Below are 27,891 nucleotides of genomic sequence, written 5' to 3' on the forward strand. Positions count from 1 at the left end.
ACAACCAAAATCCTTTAAAAAATATAAAAGAAAATTATATATAACCGGAAACCATCCAAAACTTATAATAAGTAAACTGATACTGTAGAGTTTTTGCACCTTAAATTGAGAATTGAACCAAGAAATTAAAATAAATATACGTTCCAAAACTTATAACGGCCAGAGATTTTGCACTTTAAATTCCACAACTCTATACGAGGGTTGACACCAAATATAAATAAAAATCTTTGATATGGATTTAGACACATGCCTATCCAGCACGCCACTGAAAATGTGGCTCCCTTCCCTCCGTGTGGGCTCAGGGCCGACCGTTAAGGTTTAAATCCCAAGCGACCTGATGGAATTTGAAATTTTCTAACAAGAAATAGCCGTTACATGTGGGATTTCCTTTCCTCGTGCGGCCGCCATGGCCCATTTGACCCCATGATCGCAAGCAAAGAGGGAAAATGTAATGTCATTGCTTGACAATCTCTCTTTCCTGCGGAAGTCTTGAGCCGCTTCTGAATTTCACCCTAAATAAAAAGAAGAGATGTGCTGCTTTCCATCAATCCTCACTCTGTTCTATTTTCATGGCGGAAAGCTTGCCAGGACCCCACGCCATCATATAGAAATTTATTCAACGCAAACAGATAAAAATGCTTCGTTCCAACTTACAGTCAAAGGAAAAAGAAGGATCCTCATGGTAAATTTGCAAGACGTATGTATAATTTTACATATATATTCCTTTCTTTTAAATATTACCAGAAAAAGGGTTGAGATAAAATGATCGTTATGCGGATTTTTTTATAACAGCCTGTATTGGGTCCAGGAGGTTATTCTCAATCCATTTTGGCAGTGTTTCATTTGAGTTATTCTGATTCTTGAGAATTTCATTCTTCATGGTGAGAATGATTGGGCCGCAAGGGATTCTGGGCTTTTGTACAAGCTGGGTTCTGTGTATACTCTGGGTCAGTCCCATTGTTATAAAATTGTATGCATTAGGGGTATATTGATAGACTTTCTTCTTGGCCAGATATAGAATTCATAGACTTTCTTTCCTTCTTATATCCTACTAGGCAGTGTGGACAGCAGAAAAATGATTCACTGGGTATGCTAAGAATTCATATGCCGTTGTTCTACTTCTTGTTTAGGAGCGTTTGTGGGTGAGTTTTGTTGAGGGAAGGATTTGGGTATTGACAAAATTCCAGTTATGGGGATTTAGCTACTCAAAGAAATCAAGGACTTCATAGTAGAGCATGATTTGAGGGCTTGTTTAGGGAATTTTATGTTGAAGATACCCTCTTATACTCATTATGGCATCCAGTGAAGTGCCCCAGCAGAAGACATCGGATGAAAATCCTGCAAGACTTCCCCCGGGATTGGCCGATAAGAAAAATGGTGCTGCCAAAAAGCGTGTTAGAGAAATAACTTCCAGGTTCATGTCTACATCCATTTCTTCTTCATCTTCTGTTTCTGGTGTTGTTTCCTCTGTTACAAAGAGCCAATCTCAAAAACCTACACAGACAAGTCCTCAACCTGGCCAGAGGAGACAGCCATCTCCACATCCTAGCAATAGGTTTGATCCCAGAGCATCCATTTCAGAGGGTTCTAGAAGGACTCTGGGACCCAGTTCAGAGACACTCCGGAGTATAGCAGTTTCATTGCAGGATGAGAAATTCAACAACGAGCATCCACTGAGGCCAACTGCAGCGGTAAACACTCTTCATAAAACAGGCCAAGGAGCCCAGGAGAAGAAGGGGATTGTAGTGGCACCATTACCAGGAGAAAGTGGTGATCAGTCTGAGAATGCAAGACCTATTGAGAATCTGCAATCAAGGCCCAACACTGGGAAATCCCAAGGAAACCCTTTGATCAGGAGCGTGAATACTGTCACTGAGAAGCCCGTTAGGGTAGGGCAAAGCCGGTCAAGGACCACTCTTAGACCTAATCCCGCTAGCAGACCTGTTTCTGTTTCTGGATCCTTGGGCGATGCATTAATAGATTCAGGTGCCGCAAGACAAGCACCCAGCATAGAGAATTTGTCTTCGGAATGCACTTCTCAGGCAAGGGATGCAGCTGGGAGTAGTCAAGAAGGTGGGGGCCAAGGTAGTATTGTTCCGGGCAGATTCTGCCAGGAGACAACTAACAGAACCAGGGGATCATTAGATGCCCGGTCTTTAATGCCAGAGGCTGAATTCTCGTCCGCCATATCAGCAAGAGTGAGACCAGCAGGAGGCTTAGGGTCAGGGAGGGTATCAAGATCGTCATCATCCCCTTGGGTGGGTTCTGCAAACCAATCTCTGCCTCCACCCTTTCCAGGGCCCCAGACATCAATGTCCCCTGTAAAGATAATCCCCACATCATCTCCTCCATTAAAATGTCTACCAAGTCCAACGAGGGCCAGGGGACATCCACTGCCACCCACTACAGCAACTTCTCAGATCATCCGCAGCAGTGGGGCAGGATCTCTGCTCAACTTTGGTGCTGACGGGAGGAAGGGAAAGAAGGGGGCTAGCCCAGAAGATGTTCACCTTTTTCGCTTGCTTCATAACCGCCATTTGCAGTGGCGATTTGTTAATGCTAAAGCAGAGGCCGTCATGAATGCACAGAGACTTGCTGCTGAGGTCTGTTTCTGTAAGCCTTGGTATGTAGGAATGGAATAAATGCAATTGATTTTTCATTTTTATAAAATTTATTTTAATTTTTAAATTGTTTTTAATTAAAACTAAACTACAACTCTATTAGCAATCTGTATTTTTCACAGTGACACTTATTTAAAGTAATCTCTTGCATTTTCCTATTTTTCTTATCTGACAGCGACGGTAGAGAATAGATTTTTGAATTGTTAGTGGGTTGGGTTAGGTTGATTACTTAATATTTCGTATTAAAAAAAGGTTTATTGATTAATTGTGTTATTTAAATATTTTTAGTTTAGATAATATTTGGTTTATATAGTTTTTAGTTAAAATTAGGCGAAAAGAAAATTGTTCAAATCTTGATATTTGTTGTTTAAAATAATTTTTCTACTAAATTTAACATTTTAAAAAACCCTAAAATATTCAAATTTGAAAAATTCCTAACTTAATAATTCCAATTAACTACAAAACCTTTCAAAATATAGCAAATAAATTAACATTTTAAAAAACCCTGAAATATATATTCAAATTTGAAAAAATCATAACTCAATAATTCCAATTAACTACAAAACCTTTCAAAATATATAACAAATAAATTACAACATGCCTCTGTAGTCCAACCCGATTAAAAAAAAACAACAATTCCAACCCTATTTAAAACAAACACCAAATCAAACAAAAATATATATATATATTAATATTAATATTAATTTGCTGCTCTGAAGCTTCAAATTCTTCCTAATCAAATAATCACATTTATTATCGTGTTAATCCAATCCCTTTAGAGTCTATCATTCACGTGGACATGGCTTATTTGTTGAACATCTCCTCTGGATTATCTTATTGCTGGGCACATTTAGACAAATGTTCCCAAAAACTGGGAAAGCGATTGACTTTTCTGGTTAAAAAATATATATATATATATATAAAATATTTAGCTGTTGATCTAATCCTTTCAATCTATCCACGTGGGCAAAACTCATTCCTGGTACATCTCCCTTTGGATTATCTTACTAATGGGACCATTTACAATAATACCAGGGGCATTTGGCCAAATTCCTCAAAATAAGCCCCAAAAGTAGGAGTGGTTGATTTATATACTCTGATACAAATATAGAAAATATACAGCTGTTAATCTAATCCCTTTAGAGGACTATCCATCCACTTGGGTAAAACTTATTGCCTGTACATCTCCCTCAGGATTATTGTAATACTGGGACCATTTACAGTAATTCCAGGCACACTGGAGCAAATGTTATAGACCGAATTCCTTAAATTAAGCCCAGAAACTGGGAGAGTAATTGAGTTACACTTGGCTACAAAATAAAGAAAATATAGAGCTGATGGATAGGTTGCCTCTGATTAATCAACCATTTTTCCAAGACCTGAACAAGCCACAGCCACTTCCATGCCAGGTGGTAAAGAGGAAGCAAGCTTTGAGTTTAAAATCTCAATATAAAAGCACAAGCTCCATAGTTTGGGAATACACAATGAGCTTGAAATGAAATACTACAACAAAAGGTTGCTGGTCAAAACCCATAATCTAGAGGACATTCAGCAAATGTAGTAATTAAGTTGCTCATTAAAACCAATAATCTAGAAAACATTATTAAGATTCAGATCTCTGCATGCTGGGCAAGGCAGCAAATGTAGTAATTATTAAGATTCAGATCTCTGCATGCTGGGCAAGGCAGCAAATGTAGCAAATGTAGTAATTAAGTGGCTCATCACAACCAATAATCTAGAAAACAATATTAAGATATAGATTTCTGCAGGCTAGGCAAGGTTAAACATTTTATGTTTTTAATTTTTTCTATAATTTTTTTTTAATTTTTCCTAGTAATTATCATTAAAATTGGACTATGTAATTGTTAATGAAATTATAATTTTGCTTTATTTAAATTACATTTTTAAATATAAAATCAATTTAATGTATTCAAAATATTTTTAAAACATTCAAATTATGCAATTTCAATGAACTTCTACAATTCCAACCCTCATTTTAAATTTTACTCTAGATAAATATTTTAAAAAAATAAATATTTAAAAAAAAGTCATTTTAAATAAATAATTTGTGCCTCAAAGTGTTAGGTCAACTGGAAGACATGATTAGACGGAAGCTGATAGATTAAACAACTGACTGAGTTAAGTTTCTTTTAGCGATTTGGGAGTAGTTGAAGTATCATTAATTACATTTTCATTATTATGGATTTTTTTCCAACAAATTTAAGCCACATTTCTATTTTGTGATAATTAGAGTGTAGTTTCACTCTAAAAAAAATATCGTTATTTTATAATGAACCAAATACATTGGAAGAGGGGGAATTAAAATGTCGGATTGCTAATGCTAGACTCAGATAAGTCTGTAAACTTCATTTCAGAAGAATTAAGCAAAAACAGTTAGAAAGCTTAAGGAAATGTTCAGTGTAAGAGAATAAAATAGTTAGTAAAAAGGATCTTTTAGAATTTTAAACATTTAATAACCATTTTTTTAATATACAAATGGAAGCTTTAAAAATTGAAGTGACCTACAAGATTTAAAGGAAGCATAACTGTGACAACGCTATGAAGATGTAGAAGGGCTAAAAAGTTATTTTAGTGTAGGATTACACTATTTTAGATAAAACCTATATGAAAAAATCAGGCCTCTTTTTATCATCAGTGAGTAATTGGGAAACATAATGTATTGTAAATTTGTACCCTGTATCATTGAAAATTATTGGAGTGAGAGACATCCTTCAAGGTACTCTGCTATTGGGAAAGGGTATTCTTTGAGTTCTTACCCACTCTATTGACCTAGACATCATTATACTTTTTTTAGGTGGAAATACATGAGGCCAAGTCTATACAGGTAACATATGTGCTGCCATGAGTAAAAATTGAACGTTTTGACATTTGGAAGCGACTTTGCATCATTGAAATGAGTGAGATTCTGAATCAATGTATTATCAAAGGTTGTTCTTCCTAACTCTATTGACCTATCTGTGAACATTGATATAATTTTGTCTGGAAATATATAAGGTCAAGTCTGCACAGAGAAGATATGGTCTGTCAGGAGTAAAAATTGAACCTTCAAACTTAAGCCACAACATCCTAGATAGTATCCACATGTGTATCCGACTTCTACTCTGTCAACTGGGCTTTCCCTTTTCCATTGACCATGCAAGCAGCAAGAAATGCAAACCCCTTCTTCCTGTGTTGCATATCCCAAATGTCTACAAGCAGCAAGAAATCCAAACCCCTTCTTCCTGTGCTGCATATCCTAAAAGTCTACTTCATCTGGAAGAGGACCCTTCCTCTGGGGTTTGAGGGAGAAAGGCCTTCATGATTGTAGAAAATGGGGGTTTTCTGCTATTGCAGAGAAATGAAGTAAAGGAACCGAATTTTGACTTTAGTGAATTCAAACGGAACCGAATTTTGACTTTAGTGAATTCAAACTCCGGTCAGATGATATTTTCCTTTCAGTATTATTTATTTTATTAGTATTAATATTCTTGAAATTGTTCCTTTCATGCTTATGTTACAGACACTAGCCCCTTAATGAACTGAAGCTTGAGCTTTAATCTTTGGAACAGAAAATGCTTTATGGTGCATGGACAAAAATTTCAGAACTGCAAGACTCAGTTATACTGAAGCGCATAGAGCTGCACAAGGCAATGCATGCAAACAAGTTGAGGTCTGTTCTTTCAGAACAAGTGAGCTTTCTAACCTATATTAAGTTTTAACTCAGTATATTCTATTGGTTTCTTAAACATTTTCTTCATAAAAATTCTGGAATTCCATATTTTGATATCTTTCTTTTGAGTCTTGATATAAGAGTTCAATGATTGGATATTTAGGGGAATTAAATATATTTTTTATTATTTCTTTTAAAATGGTATTTTTAGAGGCTCACACGGTAGTTCATTGATGTTTCTTGTGTTCTGAAATTTGAAGTATTATGAAAACCACAAAATTCAAAGTAAAATAACAAAAAAATTATGTTAATTAAGATTATCTTGAATGATTAAGCTAAAAAAATGATAATTTTATAAAGAATTCAAAGCCCAAATTTTGTGAACCCTTAAAGATAGATGTCTTGGACTATAAAGTGGATTTATGAACAAAACCCAAACAATTCTGTAAAACTTTATAGATTTAAATTAACATTAGTCTGCAGTAACATCAATGGAAAGAAGACAAAAGCAAAATAATTCCTACACAACTCTATGTTGAATTTTACGACTTCGATGTTATTCAAAAATAAACATAACCGAAAGGCTGTAAGCATTTATGCCCTTTGATAGAAAAGCTGTTCTAACTTCTAAGTAATATCTGGGAGGTTCTGGCTTTGGCTGTTGTTAAAGGATATTTTTTATATATATATTTCTTACAAAGTTCATGTCAAAAAGCACTTCACGTGGAATAAATATCTTTGACCAAATATGACTCCTTCCTCAATATTATATCCGTATTAACTAAGTACACTCAGACCTGAACACTCATTTTTTGTTCTAGTCTATTCAATTGACAATAAAATTTAGTAGATCAAAATATTGAATTATTTTTTACTTAATGAGTTAATGTCAAGTGCAATATGCTGTCCTAAAATTCTTTGCAGGCATACACCCTTAAGAAGATAGATTGTGATCTCTTTTGCTAATAAAAATTAGATGGCATTTCAAATTTTGAGCGACTACAGTTAGACCTGTGGGAAGATCATTAGAGAAAGGTATTGTTGGATCCTGTCAGATTAGTACATGGCGAACAGATACCTGTATTTTCAAGAAAAAGAAAAAATGATACAGTATCATAATTTGATTAAAATAAAAAAGTCTGGAAGTATCCAATGGAAGTCTGCAAATAAGGTCATCACGTTATTGAGAAGTTTTATGTAGCATCACAACAAACATATAGATGGTTATAAAGAACCACATTATAAGATTCATCTCAGATAGCATAAGAGAAACCCTTCTCAAGCTTTTGTTCAATGTATAATTGGTAAAAATTCAGTAATTAAACAACTTCCATGATGTAATTTTCGTTTGTAAATTAAACAGCACAAATTGAACTGGCTAATGTTTTGCTTAGGTGTAAATAGGTCAGGTGTTCTTCTAATTTTTAAGTTGAACCCAATGAAGTCGATCTCATGTAACATTCTGCGTGGCTCTATTATTGTTCAGTTGTCTAGCTGTTGCTCTACCTGATTATGAACATTGAAAAGGCCTACAGAAGAGAATAGAAAAAGAAGAGGGAAACATGATGTTTGGATGCTTTCTGTTTGAAACGAAATGTGTGCTTGTGAACCAAATATACACCCTGCTTGGTCCCACTGTTCTCCCAACGGTATGCGCAAGACAAGGCACATTTCCCAATATATATCTCAAATTCAATTGCTTTAGTCACACAGTAAGATTTGACTTCAACACTTAAATCAGCAGAGCCAGGGATAGAATTTGAAGGGCAGATTGTTCGGGGTGATTTGCCTTTTAGTCATGGGGTGATCTGTCTGTTAAATACAGTTAAAAAATATTGTAAAACTGTTAAAATCTTTTATGGAAGCTTTGAAAACTAGTAGGAGAGGTGTGAAAACCGCCTGATTTGATAAACAAATTTGTTTTGAAATTCAACCCTGAGCAGAGCCGACATTGATACTTTCTAGTTGAATAAATAACAGCCGAAATCTGTTTAATAATTATTAAAAAATAACGAATCAATAAATCAAATGAGAGTGGTTTTGATGCCCAAAATTTTGGAAAATTGATGGAACACAGTCTCCTCATGAGAAGATTAAGATTTATATCTAAATTATTTACAAAAGTCAATTCTGAGAAATTTGGATATAGGCAATTGAGAATCTGAAAAAATTGGATATAGGCAATTGAGGAATGAGTTGGTTGTCTATTTCAGATTTGCTTGAGAACTTATTGATATGGATGGTATGTGTATAATTTCAGAAGCCTTATCTAGAAGACTGGGCATTGCTAGAACAAGATCATCGCGACGCCCTTTCAGGTGCCATTAAAGATTTAGAGGCAGCCACAGTCCGAGTTCCGATCACTGATGGAGTAAAGGTATAGACTTTGGGTTACTTTTCCTTGTAGACTATTTTGTTACACACTTGTTACACAGATTGTGTCTCGGAAGCAATCTGGAACATAACAGATCATGCAATACAGTGAAGATATGGTCAAATTTGAATTGTTAGGAAGCCTATTATAGGCGTTTTATCTATTGAAAACCTGAATTGCAGTAAATGGTTCTCTTGTATTCTTTCTTGATGATTGTTAACATGGTCTAGTTATTGAAATATGTGAAGGAAGCATTTTAATGAGTCGAGTTAATGCACAGGCGGACATCCGAGAGGTGAAGGAAGCTCTCAATTCAGCAGTGAATGTAATGGGGCCAATTAGCTCCTCTATATGTAGTCTGCTTCCCAAGGTTAGGCAAACTATCCCATTTTTCTTACTCTTGATTGGTAGAGATTCAATGCCTCGCTTTAGCCGTTAAGAAATGATAGCTGGAAAAACCTGATAGAGTAGATTCTTTGTGATGTTATTTTCCTTGAATTTTTGCAATTAGCCCCTTGAAGGTTTTATCCTTTTAACTCAACACCCTTTTGCTTCGCTGTTGGCGTTATGCAGATTGCTTTCATTGCATTATGTTCAAATTGACATATTTATTACCAACCTGGTTGAAGTGACCAGTTTTTCTGAATAACTTAGTTTTGTTTATTGTTCTTATATTGATAAGAAGGTAGCATTCCAGGACACTTATTTTGTTAAGCTAAGGAAATTGAAGAATTACAATACATAGAATTAAGTCCCCGCTATATCTGATTGGCTTAGTTGTCTGTAAAATACGAGAAAGTGGTCGTGCAAAATACTGTTGGAAAAATTTTAGTGGGGCAAAGGAACTAAGAAATCGGTTGCGGCAAAGTAGGCAAGGTCAAGTGCAGTTGTGAAAAGGTAAAGGTGAATTTTAGGTTGCGGCGAGGATATCAACCACGCATAGACTTAATTAAAAACAAAGAGTTCATTCACGGCAAAATAGAGTAAAATAAAAGAGGTTGTAGAAATTCGATTATGTAAAATTAAAATCATAACTTACATAAAATCATAACGCAACTGACCACATTTTATATTATATGTCAAAACATAAAGAAATTACATTCGCTTGATAAATGGAGGTTGCAGCTCTAAGTTAAAAGCACAACAAACCTATTGTGATTTATTTAATATTGGGTTGCAGAGTAAATTTCTATAAAATTCCGTAAAAATTGTTTTCACGCGCCCACCAATATTTCCTCCATGATTTTCTCCTTACTATTTCACAGACTCTCGCTCATTAACTTTCCCAACATGCCCAACATTACAAATGACTTTTACTTGCATATTTATCCCAACATACGAATTTGACATTAATTACATGGTAGAGAAAATATTTAATACGCAACATGGGCGATTCTACATAGTAAATGATTTTCTGAACTTGAAGGTGTTGTGGAGTGTGGGCAACAGTGGCGGAATGAATGTTTGCCCATATCTATTTAATAAACCTCATTAAATGCTTTAACCTCTGTGATGTGTTGTGGAATGGTATGCTCTGAACTTTTGTTTTGACTTTTGTCATTCTGCGTGCAAACAAAATCACAACCGTATAGTGGTTGACTAGGCAAACATGATGGTTGTCAGTGTGTTTAAGGCAGTGGTTGGGATTATTATTTCCAACACTCCCCCTTAATCACAACTACCGCCATTGACAATTCCCAGACAATCTCTGAGATAAACAAAATTTTCACATGCCAATGGCTTTGTGAAAATATCAGCAAATTGTTCCTGTGACCTGCAGTGCTGCAACACAATTTCATCATTGTTAATCAACTCTCTAATAAAATGATATTTAGCATCAATATGCTTGGTCCTCTTGTGAAAGACCAAATTCTTTGACAATGCAATTGCGGATGTGTTATCGCAGAAAATAGTTGTCGCTCCCTCTTGGTCGCGGTAAAGATTCCTCAACATTTGTCTCATCCAAACTGCCTGACATGCTGTCGCTGTTGCGGCGACATATTCAGCTTCTGCTGTTGACAATGACACTATTCGCTACTTTTTGGAGGCCCATGAAATGGCTCCAGAGCCCAAATGAAAAATATATCTTGATGTGCTCTTTCTATCATCGACATTTCCTGCTTAATCACTATTGGTGTAACCAACCAGCTTAAAATCATCTGTTGCGGTGTACAAAACACCATATTGTTTTATCCCATTAACATATCTTAGAATTCTTTTTGTTGCTTGCCAATGTGTCTCCTTGGGTGTTTCCATGAACCTCGTCACCAAACTCATTGCATACATTATATCCGGCCTAGTCAAAGACATCAAGCTGCCTATCATACTTTTGTATAATGTCGGATTGACATTGCTGCTGCAATCTTCTTTTCTCAACATCAACCCCATGATAGTTGGAGTTGGTGCAGGCTTGTTGTTTTGCATATTAAACCTCTCCAGCTACATACTTTGCTTGAGAAATAAAAATGCCATTTTCTGTCTGCTTCACTTCTATGCCCAAAAATATCTTAACAACCCCAAGTCAGTCATTTCAAATTCATTTTTCAAGACTTGTTTGAAAACAACAATGAGAAAATCATCACTGCGTGTAAAAATTAAATCATCTACATATAAGACAATGATGAGAATCTTACCATTATTCTCTTTGATGTAGAGAGCAGGCTCGCCGTCACATTTGTCGAAACCATTGTCCAACAAGTTGGCATCTATCCTGTCGTACCATGCATGCGGTGCTTGCTTTAGCCCATAAAGAGCTTTTCTCAATCGATAAACTTTGTCTTCTTGGCCTTCTACCTCATAACCAGGCGGTTGCACAACATACACTTCCTCTTTCAACACTCCATTCAAGAACACTGACTTTACATCCATTTGATACACTTTCCATTTATGTTGCGTGGCAATCGCCACAACTGTACGCACCGTCTTCGCGACTGGTGCGAACGTCTCCTCATAGTCTCTTCCATGTTGCTGCTTGTATCCTTTGACAACTAACTTTGCTTTGTGCCTTTCAATCTTACTGTCGACATTGCTCTTGGTCTTATAGACTCACTTCACTCCAATGACTTGTTTTCCTTGCGGCAAGTCCACTAATTCCCATGTGTCATTCCTTTCTATTGTTTCTATTTCTTCCTCCATTGCCGCAACCCATTTTTCTTCTTTGACTGCATCTTCAAAGTGGATTGGGTCATCTACATGACAAAACAAAGAAAATAATGAATTCAGGCCAGTGTTGCTATCAACTTCATCTTGCTCATATATTTCATTCAAATTTATGAATTTTGGTCTTCTTATGCTTGCTGAATATAGGCTTGATATGCCACTTGGTGTTGCGCTTTGCAGCGTGCTTGGAGAAACACTTGCTTGACTGTGTGACTATGTTCTATTATTTGTTGATGGTGTTCCTTGCTGCTTGCTTTGTTGTGCTTGAATAGGAGTAGAGGGAGTCACTGTTGAGGAATTGCTTGGTATACATGCTTTCACATTGACTATATTCTCTAAACTTCCATCCCATGCTTCGTCTTCTATGAACTGCACATCTCCGCTGATTATGACTTTCTTGGTTGATTGAATGTAGAGCTTTGTATGCCTTGGATTCATCATTGTATCCAACAAATATACATTTCTCCCCCTTGATGTCCAACTTTTTCCTCAACTCATTGGGGACATGTGCATATGCCACACAAGCAAAAACTCTCATGTGAATGACACTATACTTTCTTCCACTCGATGCCTCTTCAGGAACTATGTTCTAGACGCTTTTGGTTGGACATCTATTCAAGATATACGATGCACATGCGACAACTTCAGCCCAATAATCATTTGGCAAATGCTTTGCCTTCAACATACTCCTTGCCATCTCCATAATGGTCATATTCTTCCTTTCTGTTACACTATTTGGCTGAGGTGTATATCTTGTAAATTGCTTGTGAATTCCATGCTCCTTGCAAAATTGAAGGAAATCATTTGAGATATATTTGCCACCTCTGTTAGTCGTGAGGACTTTGATGTAGTGTCCACTTTGCTTCTCAATAAGAGCCTTGTATTGGCGAAAGTGCTCAAACACTTCACTTTTCTGTTTTAGGAGATATACCCATGTCTTCCTAGTATAGTCATCTATGAATGTCAATACATAGTGGCTGCCACCAATTGATGGTGTCTGCATTGGTCCACATAAATCTGAGTGGGCAATCTCCAAAGATGCCTTTGCCCTCACTGACTTTCCTGTTGGAAATGTCTCTCTATGTTGCTTGCCCAAGATACATCCTTCACATTGGCTGTCCGTTTTTTCTATGAGTGGCAAACCCTTCACCATGCCTTTCCTATGCAGCAAATTCAAACCTACAAAGTTGAAATGTCCAAATCTCAAATGCCATAACCAATTTTCATCTTTGACCTCTGCTTGATAGTTCACTTGTGTGACAGCTACATCTTTTCTTCCATCCTCTTGTGAATTCATTGATAGTTGTGCTTGTGCACCTTATTTTTTCAAATCTGATCTTATCTTTAGGGGAAACATTCTATTGTTTGTCATCTAGACCTTTGCAATCAGCTGTCTGTTTGGAGGGCTATCCAAAATTGTGCACTCATCATTTTTGAAAAAGACATTGTAGCCCTTTTGCATGAGCTGTCCAATGCTTATGAGGTTATGCTTCAGACGGGGGACAAAGTAAATATTTGAGATGTACTTCTTCTCCCCCTTCTTTGTTAGGATATTAACTCTTCCTTTTCCCATGATAGAGACTTTGCTATCAGTCCCTAATGTCACTTCAGATTTCACATTTTCATCTAGATTGGAAAACATTTCTATGTTTCCTGACATGTGGTTGCTACACCTTAAATCTAGATACCATATATCACTTTGTTTTTCTTGGGCTAAAAACATGTTATCATGGTTCTGATTTTCTTTTGTGAAATTTACACTTGGCTTGTTGCTAACGTCATATCGTTTCTTTCGACATTCATTTGCATAATGATCATACTTCTTACAATCATGACATTGAACTTGAGATTTATCATACCTCTGACCTTGTGCTTGATTCTGGTTTGGGCCTTGACTCGGATTTTGATTGCTTCCTTTTCCATTTGAGCTTGAAGCGCTGCTTCTTCCATCTTTGTGTGGACTTCTTCCTCTTCCTTTAGTATATGATCTTCCTCTGCCTCGACCTTGACCAAATGTTACTTGTGCCTTGAAGGCATGTTCCAATGAGGAGCTTGCTGCTCTATTCAGTCTATGTTCATGAGAAATCAATGATGCATTAAGTTCATCCACTGAGAACTGTGAGAGATTCTTTGTTTCTTCTATGGCCACAACAATGGCCTCAACCCTTGCTGGCAAACTTCTCAAAACTTTCTCAACTATTCCTCTTTCCTCAAGTGTCTTACCATGAGACCTGATTTGAGTAACCAACCCACTTACATGTGTAAAAAACGAGTCTATATTATCAGACACTTTCATACAAAGTGTTTCAAAATCTCCCCTTAGCATTTGTAGCTTTGCTGTCTTCACTTTTACCATTCCTTGGTAGGCTGTTTGGAGGGTGTCCCATGCTTACCTGGACTTTGTTGTTGTTGCAACCCTTGGGAAAATACTTTCATGAACTACTTGGAAAATATAGAACAGGGATTTTGAATCTTTCTTTCTATTGTCCCTCAACAGACCTCTTTCTACTTGAGACAACTACTTTGTAAAAATTTTCTGTTTCCCACCCCGGTTTTCAGTTTCACCTTATTTCTCCCATATAGTTAAATGCCCATTCCCATAGCCATACATTTAACAGACTGAAAAAATAAATATTGCTGAAAACACAAATTCTGGAAATTTTTTCAGAGTGCTGGAAATTGCAGAAATAAAAAATCAGCAATTAAAACAGCCATTAAAACACATTTAAACTCAGTGATTTTTGGTCAACTTGACCCTGGAAAAACCCCCTACAACTCTTGGGGAAAACCAGTTTGAGAGCTCTTCTTTATTTCTGGAAAATGCCTTTTACAGAGAAAATTTTTCAGCAAAAAATCAGCAAAACAGAAATTTTCCAGCAAGCAAAACTTATCTGTTTTCAGCCCAAACGACAATCTGAAAAATGCTGGAAGAGCTGTACGGACCGTACGGATGTACGGACTGTACGGACGTACGGATGTACGGACTGTACGGACGGCCGTACGGACTTGTACGGACAGCCCTCGGAAAAAGTGCAGAAAATCGCCTCCTCGATATTCGTGCTGAAAAATATTTTTTTTCACTATTTTGCTCACAAAACTGCCTTTTTCTGCTTGTTCTTTATGCTGTTCGGATTTGCTGAAGTGCTGCCTTGGTGTGTGTGCCAAACTGCTGCCTCTTTCTCCTCCTTGTCCAGAAATCTCCCTTGCTCTCTTGCTCTCCTTCTCCCAATCTGCTCATGAAAGAATGAATGATCTTTTTCCACCTTTTCCTCCCTTAACCCAACCCTAAATGACTTTTGGGTGATCCCTAAATCCAATGGCTGAAATAGATTTAGATCAATGGCTGAGATTAAATGCTCATTTAAATCTCACTTTCTATTTTTTAATTCACCCCACTTTAATAAAGACCCACTTAGTCATTTATTTCCAAAGTCACTTTTCCTTTCTAATTTTTCATTGACTTTATAAAGTCACTTTAAAATTAGACTTAGTAACTTTATCACTTAAAGTCACTTTTCAAATTAGATTTAACTTTATAAAAATTATAAAGTTACTTTAGGAGAAAAATTAAATTCTTTTGGACACTTTTCCCTAGGCCAAAGATCAAAGCCTTAGGGAACCACCTGTCCTCCGGTACCAAATTTCAACACTCCCTCTTACCGAGGAAGGTGTTCCTCACCACACCCATCTTGTCTCTGAAGTAGACATGCTTGCCCCGTGGTAAGGCTTTGGTAAGAATATCTGCAACCTGCTCATCAGTGGAAATATACTCAAGCTTTACAGCTCCCTTCTGAACATGGTCTCTGATGAAATGATATCTGATCCCGATATGCTTTGACCTGTCATGAAATACTGGATTCTCCGTGAGTTTAATGCAACTCTGATTATCACAGTAAATCACTGAAGGTCTCAACGGCTGACCAAATAAGCCAAACAACATCTTGCGAAGCCAGATGGCCTCACAACTAGCTAGACTGGCTGCCATATACTCTGCTTCCGCTGAACTCAGTGCTACTGACTGCTGCTTCCGGCTGAACCATGACACTACTGCTGAACCCAACCCAAAACAACACCCTGAAGTGCTCTTCCTATCAGAAGCACAACCTGCCCAATCAGAATCAGTGTATCCTGCCAATCTCACTCCATCTCCCTGCCTGTAGTCCAGACCATAATCCACTGTCCCCTGCAAGTACCGCAAAATGTGTTTTGCAGCCACCCAGTGAACCTTCCTAGGCTCACACATAAACTGACTCATCGTGTTGACTGCAAAACAGATATCTGGTCTGGTGTTGACCAAATACATCAAGGAACCAATCAGCTGCCTGTACAATGTGGGATCCACCAACTCGGAAACCGAAGCATGAAGCTTCTTCCAGTTGGTGATCATCGGTGTCGACATGGGTCTACAATCCTCCATGTGGAATCTGCTAAGGATGTCCACAATATACTTCCCCTGCCCCAGGAAGAAATGCCCCTCCTCCTGCCACACCTCCAAACCCAAAAAGTAATGCATCAAGCCGATGTCCTTCATCTCAAACTCCGCTGCAAGATCTCTCTTACAGTGCTCTATGAGTCTCTCTGCACCTGTAATGATCAAGTCATCCACATACAGCACCAGAATGAGAGGCTCCTCACCAATCACAATAAAGTAAAGGTTCGGATCTGCCTCACTCTTTGTGAAACCCATCCCCTGCAAGTATGCATCTATCCTGGAGTACCAAGCTCTGGGAGCTTGCTTCAGGCCATAAAGGGCCTTCTTCAATCTGCACACATGGGACTCCTTCCCATGCACCTCAAAGCCCTGTGGCTGCTCAATGTACACCTCCTCCTGTATGAAGCCATTGAGAAATGCGGTCTTCACATCCATCTGGTGGATCTTCCAACCCATCTCTGCTGCTATCGATATAATGGAGCGGATCGAAGTATATCGAGCCACGGGAGCGAAGGTCTCCTCATAATCAACTCCCTCTACCTGGGAGAACCCTCTAGCCACAAACCTTGCTTTGAATTTCTCAATGCTGCCATCTGCAGCATGCTTTACCTTGTAAAGCCATCTGGAAGTAACCACGGATTTGCCCTCAGGCCTCGGCACCACCTCCCAAACATCATTCTTCATGATAGAAGAATACTCCTCCTGCATGGCCTCTCTCCAGACCTGCTGGCTAGCTGCCTCCTCATAGCTAGAAGGCTCAGAGTCAAGGATGCTGGTAACCATCGCCATATAGCTACAAAATCTCTCAGGTGGTCTACTCTCTCTGACCGGCCTCTTCGGCTCAGCAACAGATGTGGCATCTCTCAAGGTGTCCTGAAGCCACTTGGGCTTCCTCTTCCCTGAGCATGCTTCTCCCATAGGAGAATGAAACTCCTCCTCCTCATCCCCATCAGTAGCCTGAACTCCTGACTGTCTGTCTGCTGTCCTCCTGCCTGCACCTGAACCTGTAGAAGCTGAGGTACCGTGTGAACTGTCCATCAGTGGACTCCCTAGTGAACTGCTCTGTGAACTGCTCTGTATGCTGCCCGGAGCACCACCCCTCTGGCTCGGCGAGCCACTGCTCACTGATGGACCTGACATCCTCATAGATGTACCTCCGGATCCTCCTGATCCCTGCCCACTGGATCCCTGCGACTGACTCAACTGCTGCTGAGGGTCTGGCTGATCCAGATACTCTAACTCCCGTGACCTCCTAAAGGCCCTGTCCTCCTCGAACTTCACATCCCGTCTGACAACAACTTTCCTCTGTGCAGGAATGTAAATCCGAAAGGCCTTTGAGGTCTCACTGTAGCCCACAAAGATACCCTTCTCTGCGGTGGGCTCTAGTTTGGTCCTCTCCTCCTTGGGTATATAGGAGTATGTAATGCATCCAAGGATATGAAGATGACCAAGATCAGGCTTCTTCCCAAAGAAAGCCTCCTTCGGAGTCATGTGCCCCAAGGCACGATGCGGACTCCTGTTCTGCAAGTAAACAGCTGTGTTGCAGGCCTCTGCCCACAAGAACAATGGCAACCCCTGATCATATAACATGGCTTTGGCAGCCCCTATGATGGATCTGTTCTTCCTCTCCGCAACCCCGTTCTGCTGGGGGTTGTAAGGAACAGTGAACTCCCTCCTAATGCCTGCCTCTGCACAATAGTCAACAAACTCTCCAAGGGTGTACTCTCCTCCATTGTCCGACCTCAGGGACTTGATCTTTCGACCTGTCTGAGTCTCCACAAGAGCTCTGAACTCCTGAAACCACTTGAAGACCTCACTCTTGGTCTTCAAGAAATAAATCCAGGTCCTCCTGGAGTGATCATCAATGAATAAGACATAGTACTCATATCCACTCAAGGAAACATGAGACATCCGACCGCTCACATCGGAATGAATCAAATCAAGTATCCCCGTCGCTCTGCTGTCACTGCTGGGAAAAGGGGATTTGGCAAACTTGCCCATCGCACAACCTCTGCAAGTATCATGGTGATCAGTACTGAAATCTGGCACACCTGTAGTGATCTCCCGCAATGTCCTCAAGGCTCCATGAGACATGTGCCCCATCCTGCGGTGCCAAATCTCACATAGCTCAGAACTGCTAGCTCTGCTGTCGGTACTACAGCTCAATGCCAAAGGGGGCTGGAATGCAAACTTGTACACCTTTGCATGGCGTACACCTATCACTCTAGCTGAATCAGCTGGAGAGCCCCTGGGATACATCAACACCTGTCCTTCCCTGAACAGTACCTCATATCCTCTGTCCTCCAACGCTGAGACAGATATGAGGTTCTTCCTCATCCCTGGCACATAAAGAACCTCTGACACCTTCAAGGGAGGTTTGGACTCCCTCTGAAATGTCACTGTCCCCACCCCGACTGCTCTAACAACTCTGTCATCACCGAGTACTACCTCAATATCAGTGCCACTCTCTGAAAGCTCTGAGAAGTACTCCCGGACTCCTGTCATGTGACGTGAAGCCCCACTGTCCACATACCAGATACCTGTAGATGCTCCGCTAATCGAGGGAAAAGCATGCTCCCTCTGAACCTGTGTGGCAGGTGATCCTGCACTAGAGGACTCACATGTAGTGAACGCAAACTCCCGGTCAAAACGACCTGCAAAGTCCTCAATCTCAGCTGACGTTGCCACATCCTGGGTCTTCCCCTTCTTCTTCTTCTTCTCCGGACACACAACTGCATAGTGTCCCATCTTCTGACAATTCCAACACTTCACTTTGGAATAGTCCTTTTGTGAGTTACCCTGTTTACCTTTACCTTTGCCTTTGCCTCCACCACCGCTTGTGGAAGCCTGCTTCTTCCCTTTGCCTTTCTTGCCTCCTGCCACCAGTGCTACGTCCTCATCCTGCTCAACTGGCTTGGCTGCCCCAAGCTGTCCTTTCCTGATCTCTGTCTGTATACAATCATCCCAAAACCTCTCCCATGTGGGAAGGGTCTCACGTGCACAAACCCCATCAGCAAAGTTCAACCATGAACGGGGGAGGCCATTCACTGCAATACGCACCAACTCAGTGGATGGAATGGCCTCTCCAATCGCTGCCAACTCATCTCTCACATTGGTAATCTTTGTGAGATATCCAGCTGCACTATCATTCCCCATCTTAATGTTCTTCAGCTTCTCCTTCAGGACCATCTTCCGGTTCTCATTGGTACTCTGGTAGAGATTGGACAATGCTGTCCACATCTCATGGGCATTGCTCTTTCCTCTCACATGAGGAATGCAATGGTCTTTGATTCCGTCTAGAATCAACCTCTTACCCTTGTTGTTCTTTCTATTATAAGCTGCCAACTGAGTAGCATCAGTAGGCACAACAACAGGGTGCTGTGCTGTATGCACCATGATATCCCAGACTTCTGCCTCCTCAAAGATACTCTGCATTCTCTCCTTCCAAACGCTGTAATTTGTATGTCCATCCAACCTATCCTCCACCCTCAATCCCAATGACATCTTGCTGTCCTAAAACTGAAAAATAGCACTGCTGTGGTAAAGATAAAACTGCTGTTTATGAAAAATCAGCTTGCTGGAATTTTCTGAGTGAAAAAATCAGCAGCTGTATTTTTTCTCTTTTGCTGTCCCAAACTGCCCTTCAGCACTCAAGCTCTGATACCATGTAAAAATTTTCTGTTTCCCACCCCGGTTTTCAGTTTCACCTTATTTCTCCCATATAGTTAAATGCCCATTCCCATAGCCATACATTTAACAGACTGAAAAAATAAATATTGCTGAAAACACAAATTCTGGAAATTTTTTCAGAGTGCTGGAAATTGCAGAAATAAAAAATCAGCAATTAAAACAGCCATTAAAACACATTTAAACTCAGTGATTTTTGGTCAACTTGACCCTGGAAAAACCCCCTACAACTCTTGGGGAAAACCGGTTTGAGAGCTCTTCTTTATTTCTGGAAAATGCCTTTTACAGAGAAAATTTTTCAGCAAAAAATCAGCAAAACAGAAATTTTCCAGCAAGCAAAACTTATCTGTTTTCAGCCCAAACGACAATCTGAAAAATGCTGGAAGAGCTGTACGGACCGTACGGATGTACGGACTGTACGGACGTACGGATGTACGGACTGTACGGACGGCCGTACGGACTTGTACGGACAGCCCTCGGAAAAAGTGCAGAAAATCGCCTCCTCGATATTCGTGCTGAAAAATATTTTTTTTCACTATTTTGCTCACAAAACTGCCTTTTTCTGCTTGTTCTTTATGCTGTTCGGATTTGCTGAAGTGCTGCCTTGGTGTGTGTGCCAAACTGCTGCCTCTTTCTCCTCCTTGTCCAGAAATCTCCCTTGCTCTCTTGCTCTCCTTCTCCCAATCTGCTCATGAAAGAATGAATGATCTTTTTCCACCTTTTCCTCCCTTAACCCAACCCTAAATGACTTTTGGGTGATCCCTAAATCCAATGGCTGAAATAGATTTAGATCAATGGCTGAGATTAAATGCTCATTTAAATCTCACTTTCTATTTTTTAATTCACCCCACTTTAATAAAGACCCACTTAGTCATTTATTTCCAAAGTCACTTTTCCTTTCTAATTTTTCATTGACTTTATAAAGTCACTTTAAAATTAGACTTAGTAACTTTATCACTTAAAGTCACTTTTCAAATTAGATTTAACTTTATAAAAATTATAAAGTTACTTTAGGAGAAAAATTAAATTCTTTTGGACACTTTTCCCTAGGCCAAAGATCAAAGCCTTAGGGAACCACCTGTCCTCCGGTACCAAATTTCAACATACTTGAGACAAGGCATTGTATGTTGCTCTATCCGCTGGTTCTTAAAAACCATTCTCCACCAAATCCCAAATGTCTTGAGACGAAAATAGGGCCTTCATTGTAATAGCCCAATAATCATGATTTTTGCCATTAAATTGAGGTATTTGATGATTAGTCAAGCTTGTGCTTGATGTTTCAATTTCTGAGTGTAAAAAAAAACTTTCTACCCGCTGGTATATACGCTTCAAAAATTCTACCCTCAAAAACAAATTTCGGCTGCTAGTAAAAACGCTTGCTTTTACACTAACAAAGTTTAACCCACTACGATACCATGTTGGAAAATTTTTACGAGGGCAAAGGAACTGAGAAATCCGTTGCGGCAAAGTAGGCAAGGTCAACTTTAGTTGCGGAAAGGTAAATCTTAGATTGCTGCGAGCATATCACACAGGGACTTAATTAAAAACACAGAGTTCATTAACGGCAAAACATAATAAAATAAAAGAGATTGGGGAAATTTACTCATGTAAAATTAAAACCATAAGACAACTGACCACATTTTACATTATATGTCAAAACATAAATAAATTATGTGTTTACGCGCCCACCAATATTTCCTCCACGATTTTCTCTTCACTATTTCACACACTCTCTGACTCCCTAACTTGCTCAACATGCCCAAAATTACAAATGACTTTTACTTGCATATTTATCCTAATATACGAATTTGACATTAATTACGACAAAGAAAGATTTTATATAGTAAATGATTTTCTAAACTTGCAGAAGTTGTGGAATGTGGGCAACCTTCGCGAAATGAATGTTTCCCATATCTAATTAATAAACTTCATAGAATGCTTTAACCTCTGATGTGTATCACAACCGTGTAATGCTTGACTGGGCAAATATGATAATTGTGAATGTGTTTAAAGTGGTGGTCGGAATTATTATTTCCAAACAAATAAGCTTAAGAACCTGGTTAGGATTCTCAAACCTGATACTTGATTTGGGTAACCCTCAACAAAAACCAAGAGTGGACCGTCGCCCATAAAATTGGAGAAATCATACTGCAAAATAATGTTTTGTGCCCATGAATATTAGCACAACCACACCATCTTGAAAGTTAAATGCCACCAAGTCGACCAGACGCAGTAATCACTGCTACCACATACAGAATCGCTGATTAACAATTAACAAATGTGGCGAAGGAACCTATTAACAATGAATGGCGAACCTCAACCACACAATCTTGAAGGTTGAATGCCACCAAGTCGACCAGACGCAGTAAGGGCTGCTACCACATACAAAATCGCTGATTGTAGATATGATACAATCAACAAACGTGGCGAAGGAACCTACGAACAATGAATGGGCGAACCTCAACCACACAATCTTGGAGGTTAAATGCCAGCAAGTCGACCAGACGCAGTAATCGCTGCTACCACATACAAAATCGCTGATTGTAGATATCATACAATTAACAAATGTGGCGAAGGAACCTACGAACAATGAATGGGCCAACATATAAACGCCTTACAGCGTAATTGTTTGATATTTTAAAACTTAAAAATCAAACATACAATCGTACTCATTCTTTGATATAAATTACACCACAGAGCAAGCATTTCCGCGCAGATTCACATAGATTTAGACACACACAGCTGATAAAAATCACACACACCTATTCTCAGACCTATACATGAATCTATGTGTAATTATTGTAGAGTATGATACGTTTTAGCACGTGCAATTGTAGTGTGTTACAATGAACGCAAGTTAATGGTAAAAATATAAAAATAAGAATGGAAAATTTTTAATAATAATAATTTATTTTATGTAAATTTATTGTTGTGATAAAAATATTATAATTTTGTTAATTTTGAATTTTAAATGGTTTATGAATTTTAGATGGGAATATTCTCAAAAATTGTGAAACAATAAATAGTAATACTAAAAATTTAAATAAAAGTGATATTATTATTTATTTTATTATTAATTTTTTATCTTAGTTTTTTTATCATTCTTCCTTATTTTTTTATTTTTATTTTTTTTTCTATTTTAAAAATTTAATATGATTATTAATTACCAAGGTCATAGACTACTCAAAGCTTTATAGCTCATCTTTGTTTTATCTTCATGGGTTATTGGGAAACCCTAAAAACATTTTCCAATTTGGGGAAATGTTTCCATGAGTTTCTCCCAAAACTCAGGGAAAACTATTCCCCTAGTTGTCTCCCCATCATTTTATAAAATAGGAGTGGAATGTGCTATGTGCTTGACCATGCCCCACTTTTTTCTTTCCAAGGGCATGCACAATGTAAGAATGATGTAGTTTGCGACATGCAAAGAGCTTTAGGTGTTATTTTTAAATATATTCCTAAATTCAATATGGTTGTCTCATTGAGTGTTTTTATATCTTTGTATTTCACTTGATCTAGTAGTGGTTAGTGGTTAATAAGGATGCTAATTTGGTAGTCATTATGATATTATACATTAGAGGTTGGTTAAGATCAACCTGGGTTTAGTGTGATGCATTTGTAAGTTATTTGATGGTCCCTTATTTTCTTAGCAGTCATAACATTTGTGAATGAATAAAGACCAACTCCTTACACCCCTTACTTTTTAAGGGTGTGCATAATGTAAGAATGATGTAGTTGTTAACACATGTGAAGAGCTTTAGGTGCTATTTTTAAATAGTATTCCCAAATTTGATATGGTTATATCGTAAGGCCGTACTTCAATTGATCTAGTAGAGGTTAATAAAGATGTCACTTTCTCCTAATAGGTAGTTATTAAGATATTAGACATTAACGGCTTGGTTAAGACCATGTAGGTCTAATTTACTCGCCATGTGTGCCTAATGATGTGGTTTGTACTTAAATTATTTGATAGTCCCTTATTCTTGGTATTCGTAACACTTGTTCTATGACTTTTCACCTTAATAATGGTCCAAGATCTTTATTTGGATGTGTGTGAGTTATTTCTTTATGGTGTTCACTCCTTAGTTGGTCATCCATGATTTCCAATGAGTTGAACTCCTTTTTTGTTCAAAGATTGGGGTAGCTCGTAATAGTTATAGAGGCTTTTCTGAGTGTATGTTGAATTTATATGTTCACTAGCATGAGTAGGCTTGGTAATAGACATCTTGAGTATTAAAGAGCTTTAGGAACCTTCTTTCAATTCTAAAATCAGACCCTATCGCTCATGTTCATTTTTGGAAAAAATCATGTATCATAGAGGAATTTTGATCATTCCATAATATCTAAGGTTGTGTTTTTGGTCAAATTTATCTTTTGTTTCATCAAAATATGCCTTTTTGTTTACCTTAGATATGAATATCATACTCATAGTTTATCATTATTCCATAATATCTAAGGTTGTGTTTTTGGTCAAATTTATCTTTTGTTTCATCAAAATATGCCTTTTTGTTTACCTTAGATATGAATATCATACTCATAGTTTATCATTGTTGCCCATTGTTAAAGGGATATATAACTTTGGTTTTGTAAAGTTTTTTGTTAAAATTATTTACACCATTGTTCTTGGTTTTCCCGACATCATCTTGATGGCTTTGCTAGTTCTACACTTGTGACCATGTCATTTTGGAGGAGTTTCGACACGCTCTTTTGTTTTGATACACTCTTTAGATCATCTTGTTATTCTCTAGTATTCTTTAGTTGCTGAAGCATTCTTGTGGATCATTGTAATCTTTTTTACTTTTAGAGCATCTGCCTTAATCTTTCAAGCCTCAATATCTTTAGTTTTTTTTTTGTAGTGTTGATGTAAACCTCTTTTCTCTGCCTTCAGTTGTGTATCTTTTGTAATGGGACACCATCTTAGCATGTGTTGTTTGGAGTATTGATTTTTGGTTGGTTGGAGCACTCTTAATCTTTGACATTTGCAGTTTTTTTGTCAAATCAATTTCATCTCAACATTACCATCTTCTACACAACTTTTCTTCTAGCTTGTTCAGTATCCAATTCAACATTAATGTACAAGCATCCCTTGATAGGACATTCTTCTACATTTTTTATCTATGTTAGATGTGAAGGAAGTTGTCAATAAGAGAAGGATGGGCATGCCTCCTCCCCCTTCTATCACTTTGTAAATCCTTCTTCCTATCCCAAGTTGTTCTTAAGGGGGATGTCAACATACTAGGAGGTTGTGTAGAACTTAGGTTAATATACTAGTCATGTATGTCTTTAATGTACTATTGTACTTATCTAATTCCATATTGTCCATAGATTATCTCCAAGGTCCTATTCTAGGTAGGTATTCATGAAATTTGATCTATGACTTTTCACCTCATTTGTCCACAATCTCTCTTAAGAGATTAGGAAGGGCCATTTGCCGATAATGACCAAACATCACTGTGATGTCATATAATGGAGAATAGAATGATCTACCAGATATATCATTTTGCCTAGACAATTTTACAACTTGTTTTGTAGATGTTTCCCTCCTTAAAGGTTTTACACCATAAAGTTTGTTGTTTTACTATATAAAGTTTGTTGTCTCTCTCTTTAATTTGTGTGAGTTATTTCTCCATAGTGTTTGGTCCTTGGTTGACCAATAGAAAGCATAGTTAAAACATAGTCAAGAAATGAAATCTACCCTTAATTGCCCGCCTATGATTTTTACAGTAGCATTTGACTGTAGTTTAGAGAACATCGAGGAGTCAACTTTTCAGGATGAGATTATGGTTTGGAACTCATATTTTCCCGTACGCACGTGTTAAACTTGCAAAATTTATAGTTTATGAAATTCAAATTTATACGCAATGCACCTTCAGACATCCTCAACTTCATAAAATGGCGCCTTTTTTATATTTATAATCCAAGAAAATCTAAAAATTCGGTGCTTCTCATCAACATGCAATATGAATGGCACACACTTAAAAAATAACGGTTTCACAAGTAAATGATAATCAATAAAATGTTACGTATCTCCATTCTCCAAAAGTATATTTTTGGCTAAAAACGAATAGCTTTCCTGCACATTACTAATAGTGGAGATCGTACAAGTATACAAACACATACACATGAGTATGTATGTCAGCTAAGGGACCAAGTTGATTTTTTTCTAATCATAAAGTTCCTGAAATGTATTACAGGGCTCTGCTCTGAGGTAAGGTCACTCAGTGATCTTGTAACAAGCAGAATTGTTTCCGTTATAAATTTGTACTGTGCGATGAACAGAACCTATGTGTCTGCACAATGATTATGTCAACTTACTAAGTGATCTTGTAACAGGAAAGAGTGTTTCCATTATAAATTTGTACCATGCGATTGAACAAATCCTATGTGAGAACACAATGAATATGTGAACTGTCAACTGTGAACTTGCTTAGTGATTTTGTGCTGATCGCCTTAGGCTTAACTCAATTGTAAATTCAGATCATCCTGGAGCCTAGTCACAAATTCAATTTTGACTTTGTAGCTGAGTCCTTTAACAACTTAAATCTACAATTTAGTAGCTAAGAATCTCCATAACAAGCATAAGTTTTTTCATTGGCTTTGTAACTACACTATCTAATAAATCAAATCTACAACCTAAGGATGCCCATAACAAGCAGGAATTTCCCAGTGTAAAGCTTGTAATCAGCAATGAACACATTCTATGTATACACATAATGAATGAGTGTATGTCTATAGATACATATATATAGACTTTTGTACAGACATGTTAGACATGTTACAATCATCCAAACTGATATATGTTTTTCATTCATTTCCATTTACCATTTTGATCCATCTTCATATTATTGCAGTGCCATGTTATATTATTGCATGCTATTTTACCGTGTATATGGATACAAACAGAGTGAAGGGCTTGAAAATTAAATATATTGGACTTGTGCATTTACAAGCATGCTTGCAAACTGACACATAATAAAACACAGACGTAGTGATGCAAGCAAGGGGAAACATAATTATGCATGTGCTTATGCATATACGTAAATATATACATATGTATATATCTCGCAAAAGCTTTGGAATAAATTATAGCCATTATTATGCATGTGCCAAAGCTTGTGGAATCAATTAGGGCCATTATAACAATTTTGAAATAGTATCTCTATTTCCATGTGTATATATCCTGCAAAAGCTATGGAATTATCCATGGCCATGATAACAATTCTCACTGTGTATGGTAAGTATCTTATCAAATTGATTCCATAACCAGATAGGTATGATATGTTGTTTCAGATAGAGGATATGAGCATTTTGGTCTCAGAGCTTGCAGCAGCAGTTGCACAAGAGAGAGCATTACTGGATGAATGCAAGGATTTATTAGCTACAACTGGGGCACTGGAGGTAATGGGACAATGTTTCATAATTTCTTGCGGTATCATTTTGGGTAGCAATGAATATGACATAATTAACTAACTTTGGCAACAGGTTGAGGAATCCAGCTTGAGAGCATCTCTCATTCAACTAAAACGAGAGACATGCAGGGGCAATGGATGATGTAAGGGCCATTGTTGTTGCTGCTCCTGATTAGTGTGTACTTCTAAATTCTCTGCAATGGTGGTGCTTGATTGAGTGATGGAAATTGCTGGTGCTTGATTGAGTGGTGGAAATCGATGTTTCAATATGATTTAATTATTGTTTGATATAATCCTATATTGTAGAATAGCTTATTAGTTTTGAGCATTGTTTCGCATGATTGCATGCTTAAATTCCATTGATTGTTAAAAAAATAATAATAATGGAGCACTAGAGGCAAGAGATGAAGCCTAGGTGACAATGACAGAATTTATCCTCTGTATCCCAGGGCTGTCAAAGCCAAAATTTACATAATGGAAATGTTCCATTACCGGTATTCTTTCCTTGAAAAGTCTGAAAAGGTATGGCTAACTATCAA

At 37.9% G+C, this 27,891-nt stretch overlaps 1 protein-coding gene across 1 annotated transcript; it reads left to right on the forward strand.

Annotated features, from left to right (window-relative positions):
- The first annotated feature begins 358 nt into the window (after positions 1–358).
- LOC149173794 (QWRF motif-containing protein 2-like) lies at positions 359–27,891 on the forward strand. The gene is made up of 6 exons (XM_089424741.1): positions 359–2,603; positions 6,191–6,310; positions 8,552–8,668; positions 8,946–9,035; positions 27,234–27,341; positions 27,426–27,891. The coding sequence occupies exons 1-6, from the start codon at positions 1,293–1,295 to the stop codon at positions 27,492–27,494; spliced, it is 1,815 nt and encodes a 604-aa protein (XP_089280867.1). The 5' UTR covers positions 359–1,292; the 3' UTR covers positions 27,495–27,891.

The sequence above is a fragment of the Pinus tabuliformis genome, chromosome 4_2 (genome assembly GCF_031772625.1).
Source record: "Pinus tabuliformis cultivar Carrire ecotype Pingquan chromosome 4_2, CPIR1, whole genome shotgun sequence".
Taxonomy (NCBI): domain Eukaryota; kingdom Viridiplantae; phylum Streptophyta; class Pinopsida; order Pinales; family Pinaceae; genus Pinus; species Pinus tabuliformis.